This window comes from Triturus cristatus, chromosome 10, assembly GCF_964204655.1.
Source record: "Triturus cristatus chromosome 10, aTriCri1.1, whole genome shotgun sequence".
NCBI lineage: Eukaryota > Metazoa > Chordata > Amphibia > Caudata > Salamandridae > Triturus > Triturus cristatus.
The window spans coordinates 304198485-304215028 of record NC_140593.1 but is presented as its reverse complement, the minus strand read 5'-3'; the positions used below and the strand labels follow the sequence as shown (position 1 = coordinate 304215028).

The 16544-nt window shown below is 43.8% G+C and overlaps 1 protein-coding gene across 1 annotated transcript in view; it reads right to left on the bottom strand.

Moving 5' to 3' along the window:
* ITGA8 (integrin subunit alpha 8) overlaps nt 1-16544 on the bottom strand; it is a 652632-nt gene that overhangs the window by 508493 nt on the left and 127595 nt on the right. Inside the window, exon 3 of the mRNA XM_085631247.1 lies at nt 4437-4537. Coding sequence (XP_085487373.1) covers nt 4437-4537 — 101 coding nt within the window. The remainder of the gene's footprint in view (nt 1-4436; nt 4538-16544) is intronic.

The following is a 16544-nucleotide window of genomic DNA, read 5'->3' as shown; positions in this document are numbered from 1 at the left end:
ATTCAACCATTGGTCTTTCGCCGACCATGCACAGTTTCGCTCTGATTGAGGCTCTTTATTGGGGCGTAGCTTGGTTTCAGTGGCACAGTAAACAGGGGACCCACGCCTGGGCATACTCTTGGACACTTAGGGCATTACATCAAACAGATTAGATCTAGCCATATGCAAATCAGTCTTGACCCTGCTCTGACCCTGACTGGAACCGGTCTTGGGTTGCTTGTATTCTGGCCCAGAGAGGACCTGTCCTGGTGGTTCAGGATGGACCGTTCCCATTGGAGCAGTGTCAAGACTGATTTGCATATGACTGGATCTAATCTGAGGTGGCATGGTGGGCAAAAGAACAAAAGGTCAGAATGCTACCCTAGTGCATGCCTATGGTTACACTTAGCATGTAAGCATCCTGCCATCACCTTTTGTGTTTGATGTTGCAAAAATTTTCAGCACATTTTATAACCCATTTACATGGGATGCATGGATGTATGATGTAACAATGCTTTCCGTTGCATCACATGCCTTTACAACGCATGCATTACAGTGCAAATGCCTTTACGACACATAACTTTCACAACTAATTTTTCTACTACAAATATGTCTTTACCATGCATGCCTTTACAACAAATTTCATTGTAAAGGCATGAATGTTTAAGGCATATGCATGGTAAAGGTTTTCCCTGGCCCTTTCCCTTTGCTTTCCAACCGGTCCCTGGTGCCTGCTTCTACAGATCTTGTTTCCCTGGAACTGATTCCAGGGAATCTGCCAACTGATCCTTGCAGTCACTGCTTTGACTTGGTTCTGGGAATCAACTTTTCCCTGGGTCTGGAGCTGTAGGCACAGTCCAAACTTCACTAGCCCAAAGTGCAGCAGGTGCAGTCCTTCCGACAGTGCAGCCTCTCTTCGTAAAGCTTCAAAGGCAGCAGGGCAGTACATTTTCATCCCTTTCTTCAAATCCAATATGTACAAAGAGTGCCAGGGGTGCCCATTTTATACCAGGAAAGTGACCCAAGGGGACAATGGCCTAGTAGGTCCCCTCATCTCTGGTGACAAAGTTTTGGTGATGTGTGGCATTTGGCAATCCAAGAGTGCATTATCCTGGCCAATATCAAGATGTCAGTACCTTCTCTCAACTGTTAGGAGCTTGGTAGCCCATCCCAGTGGTGTGTCTAACTAAGGGCTACACGCACGCGGAAAACTGGTTTGGGGACAGATTTTCCCTCTCTATCCCCATCTGCATCTTGTCCACATGAACAAACGGCAGCCTACTATGGAGTGTTATCTCCAGTGGCCCTTCAAAGGCAGCCTCCCTTTTGAAGCTTGCCTTTTGGGCTAAGACCCAAGTGGCCTTCCAGGGAGAGGCAGTTGCACCTCACTCTGCAGCAACTGCCTTTGTTCCTAAGCCTGGGAGTCATTCACACATCTCTCCAGAAGGGCAGAAAGCTGCCAGAGCCTGCGTGAAGTCACTGGACCAGCTGAGGCACAGAGTGGCAACTTTCTCAAAGTTGCTTAACTTTAAAAGTGACATCAGGTTCAACTTGGACACCAGATCGGATTTAGTGTCACGATTAATTTGATACCTTTCTGTACCCAGTTAGGTAATCCCATTCAGAAGTTATCCAGGCTGGGATACCAGCCATTAACTCTGTATTAGCCAATGGGACTACTAACTTTTCCTCAGCAAAAAAGACATATATAAAACTTTATTTCTAGCTGAACAATATACAGCTCGCTGCCATAGGGCTCTATAGGCCTTCCTTAGGGAAGACTCATATATTATTAAGGGAGAGGTGGCTTCGCCATTATTTAAATGGCAAAGTTAAACTAGCAGTGTAGACACTGCCCTTCCAGTCTGCAGTGGCAGACTGGGAGCCATTGTGTCCTTTGTCACACTCAGAGTGGCACAATCAGTGCTCCAGCTCAGGGTGGACCCTCTGCCTTACAGCCCCAGGTGCCCCGGGTACCATATACTAGAGACTTATAAGTAAGTCAGTAGTTGCCAATTGGGGACATCCAATTCAATACACGTCTTGTGATGGATCAGAACACTGGCACTGAGTTCTTGACAGCAGGCCTCAGTGCATTCTCAAAGTCGAAAAAACAAGAGCTAGTTTTCCAAATGGGGCAAAAAGTGGAGGGGGAACCTGCAAAAATCCTGTTTTCTTACAGGTTACTTGTGTTCCCTTCTGGAGGTACTCTCGCATGGCAGTTTGGCATGTACTGTTCCCATATGAAGCAGAGTCAGTACTAAATTGTATAAGCTAAGCCTCTTTCTAGTGTGGCATGGTGAGCAAAAGACAATGGACTGGAATGTGGCACTAAAAGATTGCCAGTGGCTGAGATTAATTTAAGCATTCCATTAATTACTGGGTTGTTTAATACACTGGAAGGTATTGGCAATGGTTTTCATCAAACTTCTCCATGGACCCTGAGCGCTGACACTTTAGGCCTATAGAACAAGTGCTCTAGAAAATGCACTGATGAACAGGAGAGAGTTGTTAGTAGTGTTTTTTGGGGGAGAAGCAATCCATATGCCACATTTATAAAAAAATAATCCAGTGTGCCAAACTTAATCTACCACTTACATGAATTGATAGGCGTAGTCAGCCTGCCCAAAATGCGCTGCACACTCATTAGACTTTATCTATAAACACTGACAATGCTTTCATCCCACAGGAATCAGCCTCCCCCAAAATGGTCAGGGCTCCTTGAACCAATACCTTGACAAAGCGATGTCCATGACTGTGCCTGTGTTAGTGTGTGTGGGTGGCAGGAGAGGGCTGGCTCGTACAAGAAATGATAGAAAACCTTTTCAAGTTAAGTAAAGTCAAAGTCCTATATTCGATCTTTCTCATAAGATCATAAAAGTGTTTACGCTCACAGTTTGTAAAAGACATAGCAAAAATTTATCATAAACCCAAGTGTAAAAAGAATGGAAACATTCATTATATCATAAAATCTAATTAATCTATATGATTACAATAAAAACATGATAAGCCATCCTGCTGTATCTTAAGGGCCCCATTGCTTTCTCTTTTTCAAGAGAAATGAGGCTAGAGAAAAACAGACATAATGGTTCTGCAAGGATTCGAGGAAGAACAGAGCTACACGGCAAAATTTAAAATTATGACTCTTGCAAATCGGTATAATAAATTTGTGTCGTTCTTGACAATAAAAACAACAAAAAAACAAAATGTGGAGATCATTTTGTGGGGACTTGTTGTCACAAGGATAAACTGAGAGATCGGAATGTTTGTATTGTTTCCCTGGAAATCCTATCATCAAGGGGATCATATTTAAGCGAAATCTCAGTAAAATGTATTTGTCGTGTGAAAGTGTGACATCAGCCAAATACAGAAAACGTCCCTCCATCAACACTGGTGTTAGTTCATACAGACGAGCCGTCGGGGTGTGGGAGTTTTTTTCCTTTCTCAGATATTGTGCCCTCAAAATGAATATCTCAGCCAATTTTTGCCTTGATATGGACTTACAAGTAGAGGGGTCTTTAAAAAGGTGGCTTAAACCAATGGCAGATAATTCCGACTCCACATACTGTAGCCACTTAACCCTACTGTAATTATCTGACTTTAGAATGAGTGTTATCAGGTTTTGCGTGAGGGGAACTGTCATACTGCGCCAGATAGAGTGGCACAGTAGGAGTGGTGCCATTTTAATCATATCAATAATGTATGGTAAAGCCAACTCCATATGTAAAACATAGTTTGAATATGACTGTGGAACGGAAGTAAAAGACTTAAAAAAATTGTTCTCTATGGACTGCAGAGTATAACAGGGAGCCATCCCCCTAATCGCTGCACCATATACTGCTGCCGCCTTAGTTTTAGAATGGTAACTTTTTTTCATTGGGATCAGAGGTTTGACTCCCAGTCTTTTAGAGAATGTTTTCAGTGCCATAAGGCTTCTCTGCATGCCCAATGCTCTTCCCTCTAGTAATTTAGACCATGATTGCTTTCTATCGAAAAGGACTCCTAAATAGGGGAACGAGTCCACCACCTCGAAGGTCCATAATCCTTAGTTTCATTTACATAATTCTCTTCTGTGTGCCACTGGCAGTGGTTTAATTTCCACTAGCCACGATGGAAATATAAAGTTAGGCGAGATCCATTATATATGTGAAATATTCTCACTTCTTTTAAAAATGACTCGATGGCTCATTACCTTGTTTCAGGGGTCTCTATTTCCCCAAGTGGATAACGTGTCATCTTAGATTTATAACATGCCATCAGGGCTCAGTTTATTCACTTCATTTGCAATGCGATTTGTGGAAGGAGAAACAATGGTGGCATTGCAAGAGACAAGACTGAGATTGTCAACGAAAGCCTCTACTGTACACGACTTTTGAAAAGTTGAGACTAATATTGTGCACATTTAGATTAAGTCACAAAAGAAGACATCAAATATAAAGGAAATGAATGGAACTTACCACCACCTTGTCTTTGTGAGCTTTAACAGTAGCTCCAAACCACTGATTTGACTTGAACTCAATTGCTTCTTTGGTTCCATTCACTTTGATCTTTCTATTGTCTATGAGAGATACAAAATCTGTGTTAAAAGAGCAATGCCATTTTTCATTTTCATTTATACCAGTGAATAAAGTGATTATATTATTATGACATTCCTATCACTATTGTTCCATTACTATTACTGTTTTGTAGTTATTTCCTTTTTATTTTCTTCTTCTTTTTCTTCTTAATATTATTATTAGTATTAATATCAATGTTAATTTTAACATTAATATTAATATTTATTACTGTTTTTATTACAAAGGACCATAAACCAACTAGCAGATGCATTTGTTTAGTGTTTATCCTGCTCCAGTTAGCGCAGTATTTCTAAGAATCTGGGCCATGATGTAGAAATATATTTGGAGGTTGCAAAGCTTGTGACACAAGGTTTGTGACTGCAAAGTACCTTTTTAATAGTTACAAAAGCCAATTTATGAGTTTGAAAAGTCTTTCTGGCTCATAAAATGGCCTTTGCAGCCAAATCCAAATCGCAAATGTGCAAAAAGGGCATCCCCCTTCTATTTGTGATTTGTAGAGGAAATGTATCGATGATTTGAGACTGCAATTGAGGTTGCAAACCACTGATCAGATATTGACACCTTAGAGGGGCTGCCATCTAACTCGTAAAATAAGAGAAGCTGCGCGAGGGGGACAGCTCCCTGTTTGGGAATTGTGCCAGCAGCCTCTACAGAGCAGACAGTGGTCTAAGGAGCCCTTGTCTACTCTCCTCAGTGTCTTCCTAAACTGGAACCTTTTTTACAGCAGCACTGGTCCCTCTAAAGGCCACGAGCCGCTTTAAAAAAGATTTTTTCCATTTGGGAATGTAAATGTACGGATGGATTTCTGCTGTCCCTTGCACGCAGGACTCCATCCCTGGACTCGTTACAAGGCGCGTCCGGCACAGGTAACAGTGGTGAGGCGGTGGGGTGGGGCGGGAGTATAGTGGGGGTATATTTCGACAGATGACAGGATACAAAAGTAAAATAAAAAAATAAATAAAACCACTTACCTTGCACTCGCGAGCGCAAGGTAAGTGTTTTTATTTTTTACATTTTACTTTCCCTATCCCGTCGTCTGTCAACTTCCCTCCGCCCCGCACCAATGCTGTTACCTGTGCCGGCCGTGCCTGCTTGTAACCAAACACAGGGTGTCAGAACTATGACCTATGATGAAATAATATTCATTATGCAAGACATTTTGCGACCTACTCTGAATGCATAATTTGAGATGCGACCTGTTACTACATAGGTACAATACAAATTACATTCACATTCGGGACCCAATTGGTGTGCAGACTGCATATCCCTAGTTTGCCAATGGGCATGATCATCAGCCCCATAATAGTGAATGTATTTATTTTGGACTGTTTGCAAGACACCACAACAGTGTTTTCACTTAAGAATGATATAGAATGAATGAAATATAGATACTGTCTGCCTGCTGACTCCCAGAGGGCACTACTAACATCACAGCTGGATGTATTTAGTAGGACAGAAATCATATTTATGCAACCGCCTTATAACCTGTGACTGCGCGGTAAGTACTCTTCAGATGCTTCAATTAGCAAACACCATTACACCTAAACAATGTACAATGACTGCAAGTAAAGACACACGCTTTAGCAGGATGGGTTTCCTAGAGATTAGCATTTTTAACAGAATGATCTGCATACTGTAAAGGGGCCTGCCAGAGATCTACGTTCTGACTCGGTGGTACTGGCAAATTATTGTCAAAATACGTCATCATTACCTCTAGGACAGTAATCTTGCGGGTACTGGAAATTGACATTTTTGCACTACTTTGAGGCACACAAGCACCTGTACTAAATGGAATCATTTGTGAGCTTTGGGCATGGGTATGTTTCTTGTGTGTGAGCGCATGTATGCATCTGTGTGTGTTTCTGTGTTTGGGTATGCATGTGTGTTTGTAAGCTCCTATCTAAGTATGTGTGTATGTGCATGCCTGCATGTGTGTGCTTGCTTAGCCCACGTGAGTGTGTTTGTGTGTGTATGCATGCATGTGGCCTGTGTGTGTATGCCTGCATGTGCTTGTCTGTATGTGCACGTGCAGGGGCGTAAAGGACTCCCACGCAGCCCTCACTGTGTGGGGGGCAGCCTTCTATGCATAAAGGAGGGCCCCCTTGGCTTGTCAGCTCGAGTGTATGAGTATTGCCAGGGCCCCTTCACCACCCCATGCAGGAGGCCCCCAAGGTTTCCTTACACCACTGTGTGTGTGCGCGCGTGCTTGCCTATGTGTGTACGTGTTAATTCTAACATATGAATAGCTCCTAAATTGATCATGGGACTTTGGACCATTAGTAATTCTCAAAAGGTATGAATGCATTTAGCATTCCAACCAGATCCTTGTGTGCCTGTTGTAATTATACATTTAAATGCAACAATTCCTGCAGTTGCTAAGCAAAAAGAAAACCACGTGACTAGATTTCAATCCACAAATTACAGTCCTTGAAGTCAATACTTGAGTACTTTGGAGTTTGCAGAACAATGAAGCAACTTTGTATAATTGAAAATAGAGCATGTTTCCAAGCTTTTACAACTTAAATCTAAATGAAAAGCAAGAGGTGTGGTGATCATGTTTCCAAAGACATTCCTGCTTCGTACACCTGTGTCCCTTTGGTGCTTCCTGTTCCACAAAAATAATAACCTCACAAGAGTCCTTAAAATACTACCCACGAGGCTTCAAAGTTTAAAAAACGCTCATAAAAACGCATTTGGTTGAAATATGTCAAAATGCCTAGTCAAGAACCGCTCACGCCTTTCACGTTCTTGCAAAGCACGTGGGTACGCGGCACAAAATATTTACAGCTTTCTTTCAAAACAGGAAAAAACCTTTGATCACAAAAATAACGAATTGTTCAGGGGGTGCCTTTCTATGGTCGCCGCTCCGGCTTGCATTGACTGGGGTCCCTAAAAGAATAGCACGTGCAGACACTCTCCCACCAGACGGCTCTTTATATACACTTTGCAGATGTCAGCATAAAAGGAACCATCTGGGCGAGAGCTCGGCCCAATTATGATGCATTTCAGGCCCTAATAAAAAGCAGACCTCCCCTTCCCTCACTCGCAGCTCTCTGAAGTGAAACTGGTTTCCCACATGGAGAAGCCTTCTCTGGCCAGTCGCCCTCTCTGAACTTGGAGCTTTAGGGAACCCTAAGCCGCTCACCCGGGTATCCATCTCTTCCAGGCCTTCTTATGCTCTGCATTAAACTTGCGTTACAAATATCAAGAGAACTCCCTGGCTCCTACTCCATAAAATGTCGAAGAACACACACGTGGCACCGGCTCCAGCCAGCGGCGGAAGTGATGCGGAAACTTTCCGCCGTAGGTGCAGAGGAAATCAAGTCATGGCTTCCTGCAACATGTTTTATTATTTAAAACGCTCTGCGCTTGTACTCGGAACCATTAATAGGAGGAAGCGAGAGATCCAATATACAGCATCACAGTCAGGTAGTGGTGTAACGAAACTTGAAGGGGCCCCCCTGCAAAGCACAATGAGGGCCCCCCCCCCCAGCGGCCCGGCCCACCACCTACCACTTTGCCCCACCGACAAAAATAAGCAGTCACCTAAAGCCGTATTTTCAGCACTTATCTGCGCATACTTTGAACGTAAATAGAAATAGGATGCGCTTTAATTGTGTTCTAGGGCTGCCCGAAAGATCCATGACTGATAATTAAAGGGAACTAAGACAGAAAAGTCACATTACAAATAAATACATACATTTTTATTTCTAACCCTATTTAGTGTCAAGACGAGGTCTTTCAAGGTCTTTAAACACATGGCTGGCATTTTTCTTTTGGCAACCCTACTTTATATTTCTTTTCATGAAATGCATTCTCACACTACAGCAGTAAATGTAGATTTCAACTGTAAGGAATAGGCAGAGTGGGTGCCCTCTTTTTTTGGTCACAGCATGCCTAGGCTTTCAGGTGTCAACCTGCCGCAGGCCCATGGTTTGTGCTGCTTGCCTTCTCTAGTTATGCCTTACTGGCCTACGCTCTCCTACTCCCACCTACCTGCACTCGTTGAGGCTACCTTGGTTGTACGGACACTGTATCTTTCATGTTCGTCTACGGCATTACCCTGCATATGTCTCAGAAATCAACATGTCTATCTCTCTTAATCTCTCTCTCTCTCTGCTCCTCCTATCATGGTATCACCTTGCCTGTGTTACCCCATCTCACTCTGGATTGCTTGCTGGCCTGAATGTCTGCATGTAGAGGCCCCCCGTTCTCACCACATTAAATGCCATCCTTACCAATGGATTGCGGAGTCTTACAGTCTCCCAAAGGGACTTCCTGTACTTTACTGCCTCCGGTTATAAAGGTACATATTGTCTCAGCGACTCCTGTTGTCATCCAGCGTGCCCTTAAGTGTTCATAGATTGGCGACTCACTGAGACAGAAAGTAAGCCTGGCACCAAAATAAAAGTGGCCCTCATTAGCAAATCAGACAGCTAAAAGAGCAGCCCATTTGCAAATAGGGATATCATTTTTATCTTATCAAGACATGCTATATATGTGATTTCAAGGTATGTAGACTGCATGAATTTATGCTTGCTGCAGGGGAAAGTTAGTGGTAATATAATGGATATCAACAGTGAAACCCATCATACCAGATTCAACAGGCCGACAAACAGCCTACAAACCAGCCCACTCTCTGAGGTGTGACATCTACCCTTTTGGGGACAGTACTAGCAGTGGGAGAGGCAAGGAAAAAGAAAGCTCTTAGCTGAAAGCTGCCACTTGTTTAGCAAGGAATGTGCGACTGTGTTTATTTAAGGATACTTCAGGCAAGGTTTGTTGTATTATCCAAAAACCACCTGTAAAAACCAGACCATACAGGCTGAAATAAGTCACTTGACACACTGACCTGCAAAGCTACCCCACAGGACTGTACTGCACAGGTGGCAGGCTGGCAATGAAAAAAGGAGGCTGCCACCCATATGCTCTATATATTTTTTATAACTTAGGTATGAGAGATGTCGACTCTGCATTTAAGCTTGCTCCGGCAAGGTTTATATAGCAGAGAAATAAGCAAGAAAACACAATGCACAAGACCCTACATGCCCACAAACAGCCAAAACAAATCATCCTACACTGTGACCTGTCACACATAGCCTTTGGGGACGGACATTATTGGCAGTGGGTGAGGCAAGAAAATAATATAGCTGCCTTCTACCACTTCATCCACGTTATAGGGGTTTTCACTTTTCAGTAATCACGCCATGCATTTGAGCTTGCTTCAGGCTTTTCTGTAAGATTGGGGAAATCATCATAAAAACTCAGAAAAAAAGACCCATTCGGCCTACATACTGCCAAAATGAACCAGCCCACACACTGACCTCCACAGCTACCCTTCAGGACTAAAATGCACGGGCGGTGGGTGCGGCAATGAAAAGGGAAGCTGCAGTCCACTGGCTCAATATAAGGGGCCAATCAACACACTGCATAGATGCAGCTATGTTTTTCATCACACAAGGCGCTGATAGGCCAGGTGGTATGCTTGAAGGAGAAACCAGACATGCCAGTAACTATAAAGTCAGTGCATTGGCCGGTTAGATGTAAGTAAAGGCCAAAATATCTTTGAGACAGTGTGTGTCCTGTCGTGTACGTGGGGTCGTCAATGATCTGGGTCAACCCGAGATTGCTCATGCTGTCGAGGAGGTGGGCGGTGTTGTTGTCTTTGGGGTTATTGTTGTGGAAGTTGAGGTCACCAAGGAAGATGTATTCCTTGGAGTCCAGGGCTAGGGGTGCAATGAAGTCTGTGATGCTGTTGCAGACGTTAGAGTGCAGGTCCAGAGGTCGGTATGCCAGGGTGCGTCTGATGGTTTTCCTGCTGTCCGCGTGGAGCTTGAAGTTGAGATGTTCCATGGGGGTGGTGGTATTATCGGTGGTGGTAATTAACACTGAAACATTGGAGGAACCCTGGTGGACAACTGCCCTTCTCCATTAAAAAAGATTGTTCTCTTCCCTTCCTTCCCACTCAGGGGCATAAGACAGGGCCGATAACTTCTGTGGTGCAGAAAACTCCAACCCTTCAAGGGTCCGCATCCCTTCAGGGAAGCCCCATTCAACCTAAACCCATGATTATCTATGAGCTATAGGAGATTTAGGGGCCCCTCTCACATTCCGGGGGGGGCTATAGTTTGCGTTAAACTACTGTTCCTGCTAGAATACCTATGGATTTGACTTTTTATTTCCTCAGAAGCAGCATTATGAAGCGGCCCTCTGGGCAAAGCCGCCTCTCACCTACAAAGAGCACAGCTTGCAACACGATGATCCACAAACAACCTCTCCAACCTTTCCACATTAAACAGATAAGCAGCTTCGAAAAAAAACATGGATTAATGTGACAGCCTAACATAATCCAGCGGAAAAACCAGAATAGTCCTGCCTTTCTAATTTCAAGCACTTCGGGTTTCACGCTTTCTGTTTAAAGACATGATTGATTTTGCACAGGAATGGCATGAGGTTTTATTAGCGCTGACTGAAAAGAAAAATAAAGAAAAAAACGAAGAAATCAATGTATACAACGTAATTCCACAGGTATGCATTAGCAGGTTTGTTCGTTTTTAAACATATTCCTGGAACAGGATAAAAAGCTTCTTTTTTTTAGACCAAAAGGACACAGAGCTGCCCTCACTAAAATTATGAACACCCGAAGTGTACTTAGACATTTATCTGCCGCAGGTGCTTTCCTATTAGTGTAGTTTTCAGAAGAGCTATCTACCAATCAGAGCTCTCCGTTTCGTTTAATGGTAGCAGGTTCTATGGAGATTATCATACCTTTTAGTGGAGCAAGTCATTGAAAGATTGTGTAGTAGATTAGCTACTAGGGGCAAAGAGGCCCTTCCCCAGATAGTTACAGTAAATTGGCTTGACGTGCTGTATTATTTCAAGAGGCGCGAGTAAAGGTGGAAGGAGGTGGGGGGGCGGTTTGGGGAATGATATGATAAGTAGGATTGGGTGAGGGAGATAATTTAGCTTCAGAGCTGAGCTACAGCTACACAGGGAGGTAATTACAAATTGAATGAAATGTGATTTTTTTTTTCTATTAAGGGTGTAATAGCTGCCAAAATGTGTGCGTAGTCTTGTGTAATTAGAAAATATCGGGCAACAGGGTTCAAGGCACGCATGGTGATGAAAATAAAGTCTACACTGCAGGAGTCTACTTATATGGCCAATTTCATCTAGTGTCCAAATAGCAAACATGAAATAAGCTGGAACAGTCCCAGGCCTCATCCCCGGTTTTGTTTTAATATGGTTCTGGGCACAAACGTGAGTTTCTGCCCACGCTGGTATTACTAGAAGTGCGGTAATGCCACACACTTTGAGATTTACACACACACATTTCACCAGATGAAACCTGACAGAATGGGTCCATAAATGATATCTGAAATGTCAGAATCTCGGTCCACATCCTCTATTTCCTCATTAGTCAGTCGAAGACTTGTAATATCATGTTACATTTACATTACAGAATTACTGAACACCTGCAGTGTTGGAAATTTTTGCAGAATTACAGTAGCCCTGTTCCTGCATCACACGTGATAGTGTCTTTAGTGGCCAGTGAAAGAATGTGTTGATACTGTCCACACTGCAGTCAGAAAACCAAGAAACATCTTGATGTCACACATTTTTTGCACCATCTGCTCTGTTTACACCGATAGAAGCAAGAGTGAAAGAAAACATGCTAACGCCTGCTACATCAGTGCGGCCACATTGCAGAACAAACTTTTTTTTTTTTAAGGTCTTTTTTACAGGCCGGAATTTTTAAGAGATATTTGATTGCACAGACAATGGAGTAAATATATTTCTAAAGGGCGTAAAGGTGATATAACATCAAACCCTGGAGAGTTTTTTCTAGAAATTTACAGTTTCGTGGCAGCACAGCAGCAACGTTTGTACATAACAGTAGCAGGACACGGACATTGCAGCCAGCGGTAGGTGTCGATAGCGACTCATCAGCCAAAGCCACAGTCTTACCTGCAGGCCTGGCTCCAGGATTTATTTTTGGGTGGGCCGAGTATGCATTTGGGTGGGCCCACTGTGGGCCCAATTTGTCGCTTCTTGTGGTAGCCTACATGCCCTAGATTACATCATATCTACTTGCAAACAGTCATCATGATACAATGGATCGATTCTGTGTGTATACAGAGCATGTGGAGAGTAATTTGAAAGTAAGAGCAATGTCTGGACCTAAGTGCAAACCCTGAAATTCCAACAGGCCAGGCTTCAAAACGAGTACTTCCAGGCCTGATTATCTACTTTTCTACCATCCCTCTCCTGTGAACCTTATCTCACAGCTGACCTTGGGCCCCAGCCCCATATCAGCCACCATCCAGCTCCACTTGCCTTATTCCCATATAAAACCTTAGTAAAATCACCATCAAACTTGAAAAACAATGACTATAGTAGTAAATATAATTAGCACTCACTTTAATATGTTCCACAGTTGCACTAATGACCTGACTGCTAATTAAATATAAACCAGAAAGACCATGACAGGGCCGGCTTTAGCGCTAGTGCGAAAGTCTTCTATGGCGCCCCACCAATTACCTCTTTCTCTGCAGATACCATTACTACCACCCTCCAACAGTGCCATTCATCTCTCCGTAGCCTCTCTCATATGCATTTCATTTGTTGTATAGCGCTACTCATATCAGTGTAGGGTGTCACAGTGCTTTGCACCACGCACACATTATACGGAGACAATAAATCATATGTAAATCAGTCTATAGGGGATGCCACATAAGCCAATGAGGATTACAAGGTGTAGGAATCACATGTCATCCATACTGATGGGCAGTATATTTAAAGAGGGTTTGGGCTGGGGAGGCACAAACTCAGGATATAAAGCATACCCCAGTGGTTGGGGGTTGGCTTTACTAATAAAAATGAATATCGGCCCAAACTCTTTTTACACAAGAATCTCTGTGACAATGGCAGTAACCCACTGAGCTATCCACATAAAATACAGCCTATCTGCATTTCAAAACTACCAACAGGCAAAGGATTGCTCTCCAGCAGGATCATTAATCATTAGTTATCTGGACATTTTTATTGTTGTCTTGCATCCATGGCCCTGATGATGATAAAAACTATTTAAATGAAGCATACACGAAGCATGTGCAGATTTAAAAAATAAAAGCAAATAGTAACACATTCTCTTACCTATTCCATTGGTTAAACTTTGTGTCACAGCCTGATCTGATATGCAGCTGCAGGGGTCAGGAAACGTGAATAGGAATAAACAAACTTATTTTCTCTATCGCTGAGCAGAAAAGGAAATATCCACACAGCAGGATGGTAGGCAAAAGTGCCAAATAAAGAATTTGTCCCCTTCGCTATGCCCCTATTGTACATGCAGGACACAGCCCATCTTTCTAAAAGGAGTTGGGTGATTGGGGATGGGTGTGAGAAAGAGCCCAGGCCAAATCACTCAACCCCCAGAACAGGAAAGAAAACAACGTTAGGAGTAACGTTTTAAATTAAAGATGTCATTTTGTATTGGCCTTTGCGCTGTCACTACGAGGGCCGAGGCTCACGTTTGGGTGGGCCAGGCTCATGTTTGGGTGGGGTGGGCCTGGCCCACCCAGCCCCCCCTCTAGAACCGGGCCTGCTTACCTGTGAAGCGGCAGCAATTCCAGGGGCCCCCAGGTCCGCTTTTGTTTTATTTCCACTTTTAGTCTTCCACAGTTTTCATCATCCCGCGCGCGGCAAGAAGTGAAAGTCCCTCGGGCACCGGGCGTGCTCGTGCGCACCACCATACCAACCAATTAGAGGCCGCGCTGCCGTGGTACCAAAACGGCACCATTTAAATAATGAAGAGGCCGTGCGGTTGGCCGTGGCGTGCGCGCATCATTTAATTTATGGGGAGGATGCCGCCGTGCGCACCATTTAATTAATGATTGAACTTCAATCATGAATTAAATGGTGCGCGTGCGCGCACAGACTTGAGGCTTGCTTCGATGTCTCCGCTGAGACTGTCTGAGGGGGCCCCTGGAGCACAGGGGCCCCCCCGCACTGCAGGGGCTGCAGGGGCCTGTGTTACGCCCCTGCAGTCAGGCATGTCTACAGAAGAATACCAAAGAGATGTGTGCAAATACCACTCACTACTTTAACACATAAGGAGCATGGAGAGGGAATAAACAAACGATCAAGCCATGGCCGAGAAAAGGAACGCATTTCACTCAAAAGGGCTGCCTTTTCTTATTTTGATGTGATTTGTATCTTTCAGATTTACCTGGAAAAATAGACTATATCTTCTTTCATCCATCATAAATCACGACGTCGGCGATTACAACAACTAGTAATCATGGATTGGATATACGTCAGCCTTTGCAGACAATTCGAACAAATGTATGAATGAATGATTTTGAACAGTCTTGTAGAGGCATGTAGGTGCATTTTTGGAGGAGGCGAAGCCGGAGTTTACTTGGAGGACCAATGGGAGTCTGTTTAATTTCTGGATGGTGCGCTAGTCTTAAATACCTTTTCTTGCAGTGCATATTTAAGTGCACAGTGGACATTTGAGTGCATAGTTATCCGTGCTCAGAACTACATGCATTTTATTAATGAGGTTCTCAACGCAAGATAAGGAAGGTGTTCACTTAAACAATTATATTGTGCGTACTTTGCACTGGTAATACAGGTGCTTTGGGTGATGCAGCAGTGTGGGCAGCTGCCAACCGTTTTGAGATGCTCTATTTGTAGCGGGTTCTAGTCTAGGTGGGCTTGGGAATGCTGATGTCCTCTCCAAAGAGGCCTTAAGAATGTAAATTGGAATGATTGGAATTGGGGCAGAAATAGTCAAATCCCCCCATCTTTCTCTCCCTCTCTAGTTCTCTCTCTCTCTATATATATATTAACTACTGGTAGGTAGGTATAGTTAAGACCATCTTCAATAGTAGAAGCGTTTTTTGCCTTGCCTATATCTCTGGTGCCATTTGACGAAACTTCACAAAATGACCCCCTATCATGCCCCAGTGATTCCAGTTGCGCATGGAAAGTTTTGGATGAGCCACCTGGGAGGGACTGAGAAAAAAGGGGGGGGTCAAACAAAGTGGGTTCCTCGTGTTAATTCCCAAAGGGATTTTAGACACGCCAACAGCCTGAATAGCTGGATGGAATAAAACCAAAGTTGGCAGAAAGGTCGTTTTTGATCCAAAAAGCACACTTTTAGTTATTTGGTGCAAATCTGTTCAGGATTTTTAGACTTATTTAAATAAATCCAAATTTGTCTTTATAGGGATGCAAAGACTCTGTGAACTCTACCAATCTCATGCTCAGATCTGATTGGCTGCTAGCACTTCAACCAGGAAGTGTTGGCAGCCATCTTGGGACTGGGTCTCGCCAAGTCCCAAACAAAAAGATAAAAATAAAGAAAAGGGGACGGAGTAGGAATACCCTGACCCCTTAGCCTTGGTGCTGGTCAATGCAGGGGCCCCGTCAGGGAAAAAACCCTTTTTGGCTGAAAATTGTGGCAAATCCACAACTGCGGCAAAAAAAAAAAATGTGGGCTCCAGCGATTGTTTTAAAAAGAGCCCCTGGATGGGCCAGGTCCAAGGGGCATTTAAAAAAAATGACAGGGTGCACTGGGCCCCCCTCTCAGGGTGCTCAAGAGCCCCAGGGACAGCCACCTCAACAGGCTTAATAATTATTTAGGAGAGGGGCCGCATGGAGACCCCTCCATGGGCCCAAATGAACCCCGGGGAAAGCCCCGTGGCTTTATTTAATTAATGGAGGAGGCCGCACGGACCCCCCTGCTGGGCTGTTGCAAGCCCCAGGGACCACCACCTCCCTACAGAAAATTGCATGGGGAAACTGTGTTTTGGGACCGCCCTTTTTTCGTCCCCCGCTTGATGGATCACTCCAAAACTTTGCAGGAAGAAGATGAGGTGGACAAGACTTTTTTGGAAAGTTTTGTGAAGATTTGTCAGACAGCACCAAAGTTAATAGCCAACCAAAAAATAAACTTCCTATGGAAGCATAGTCCTAACTATA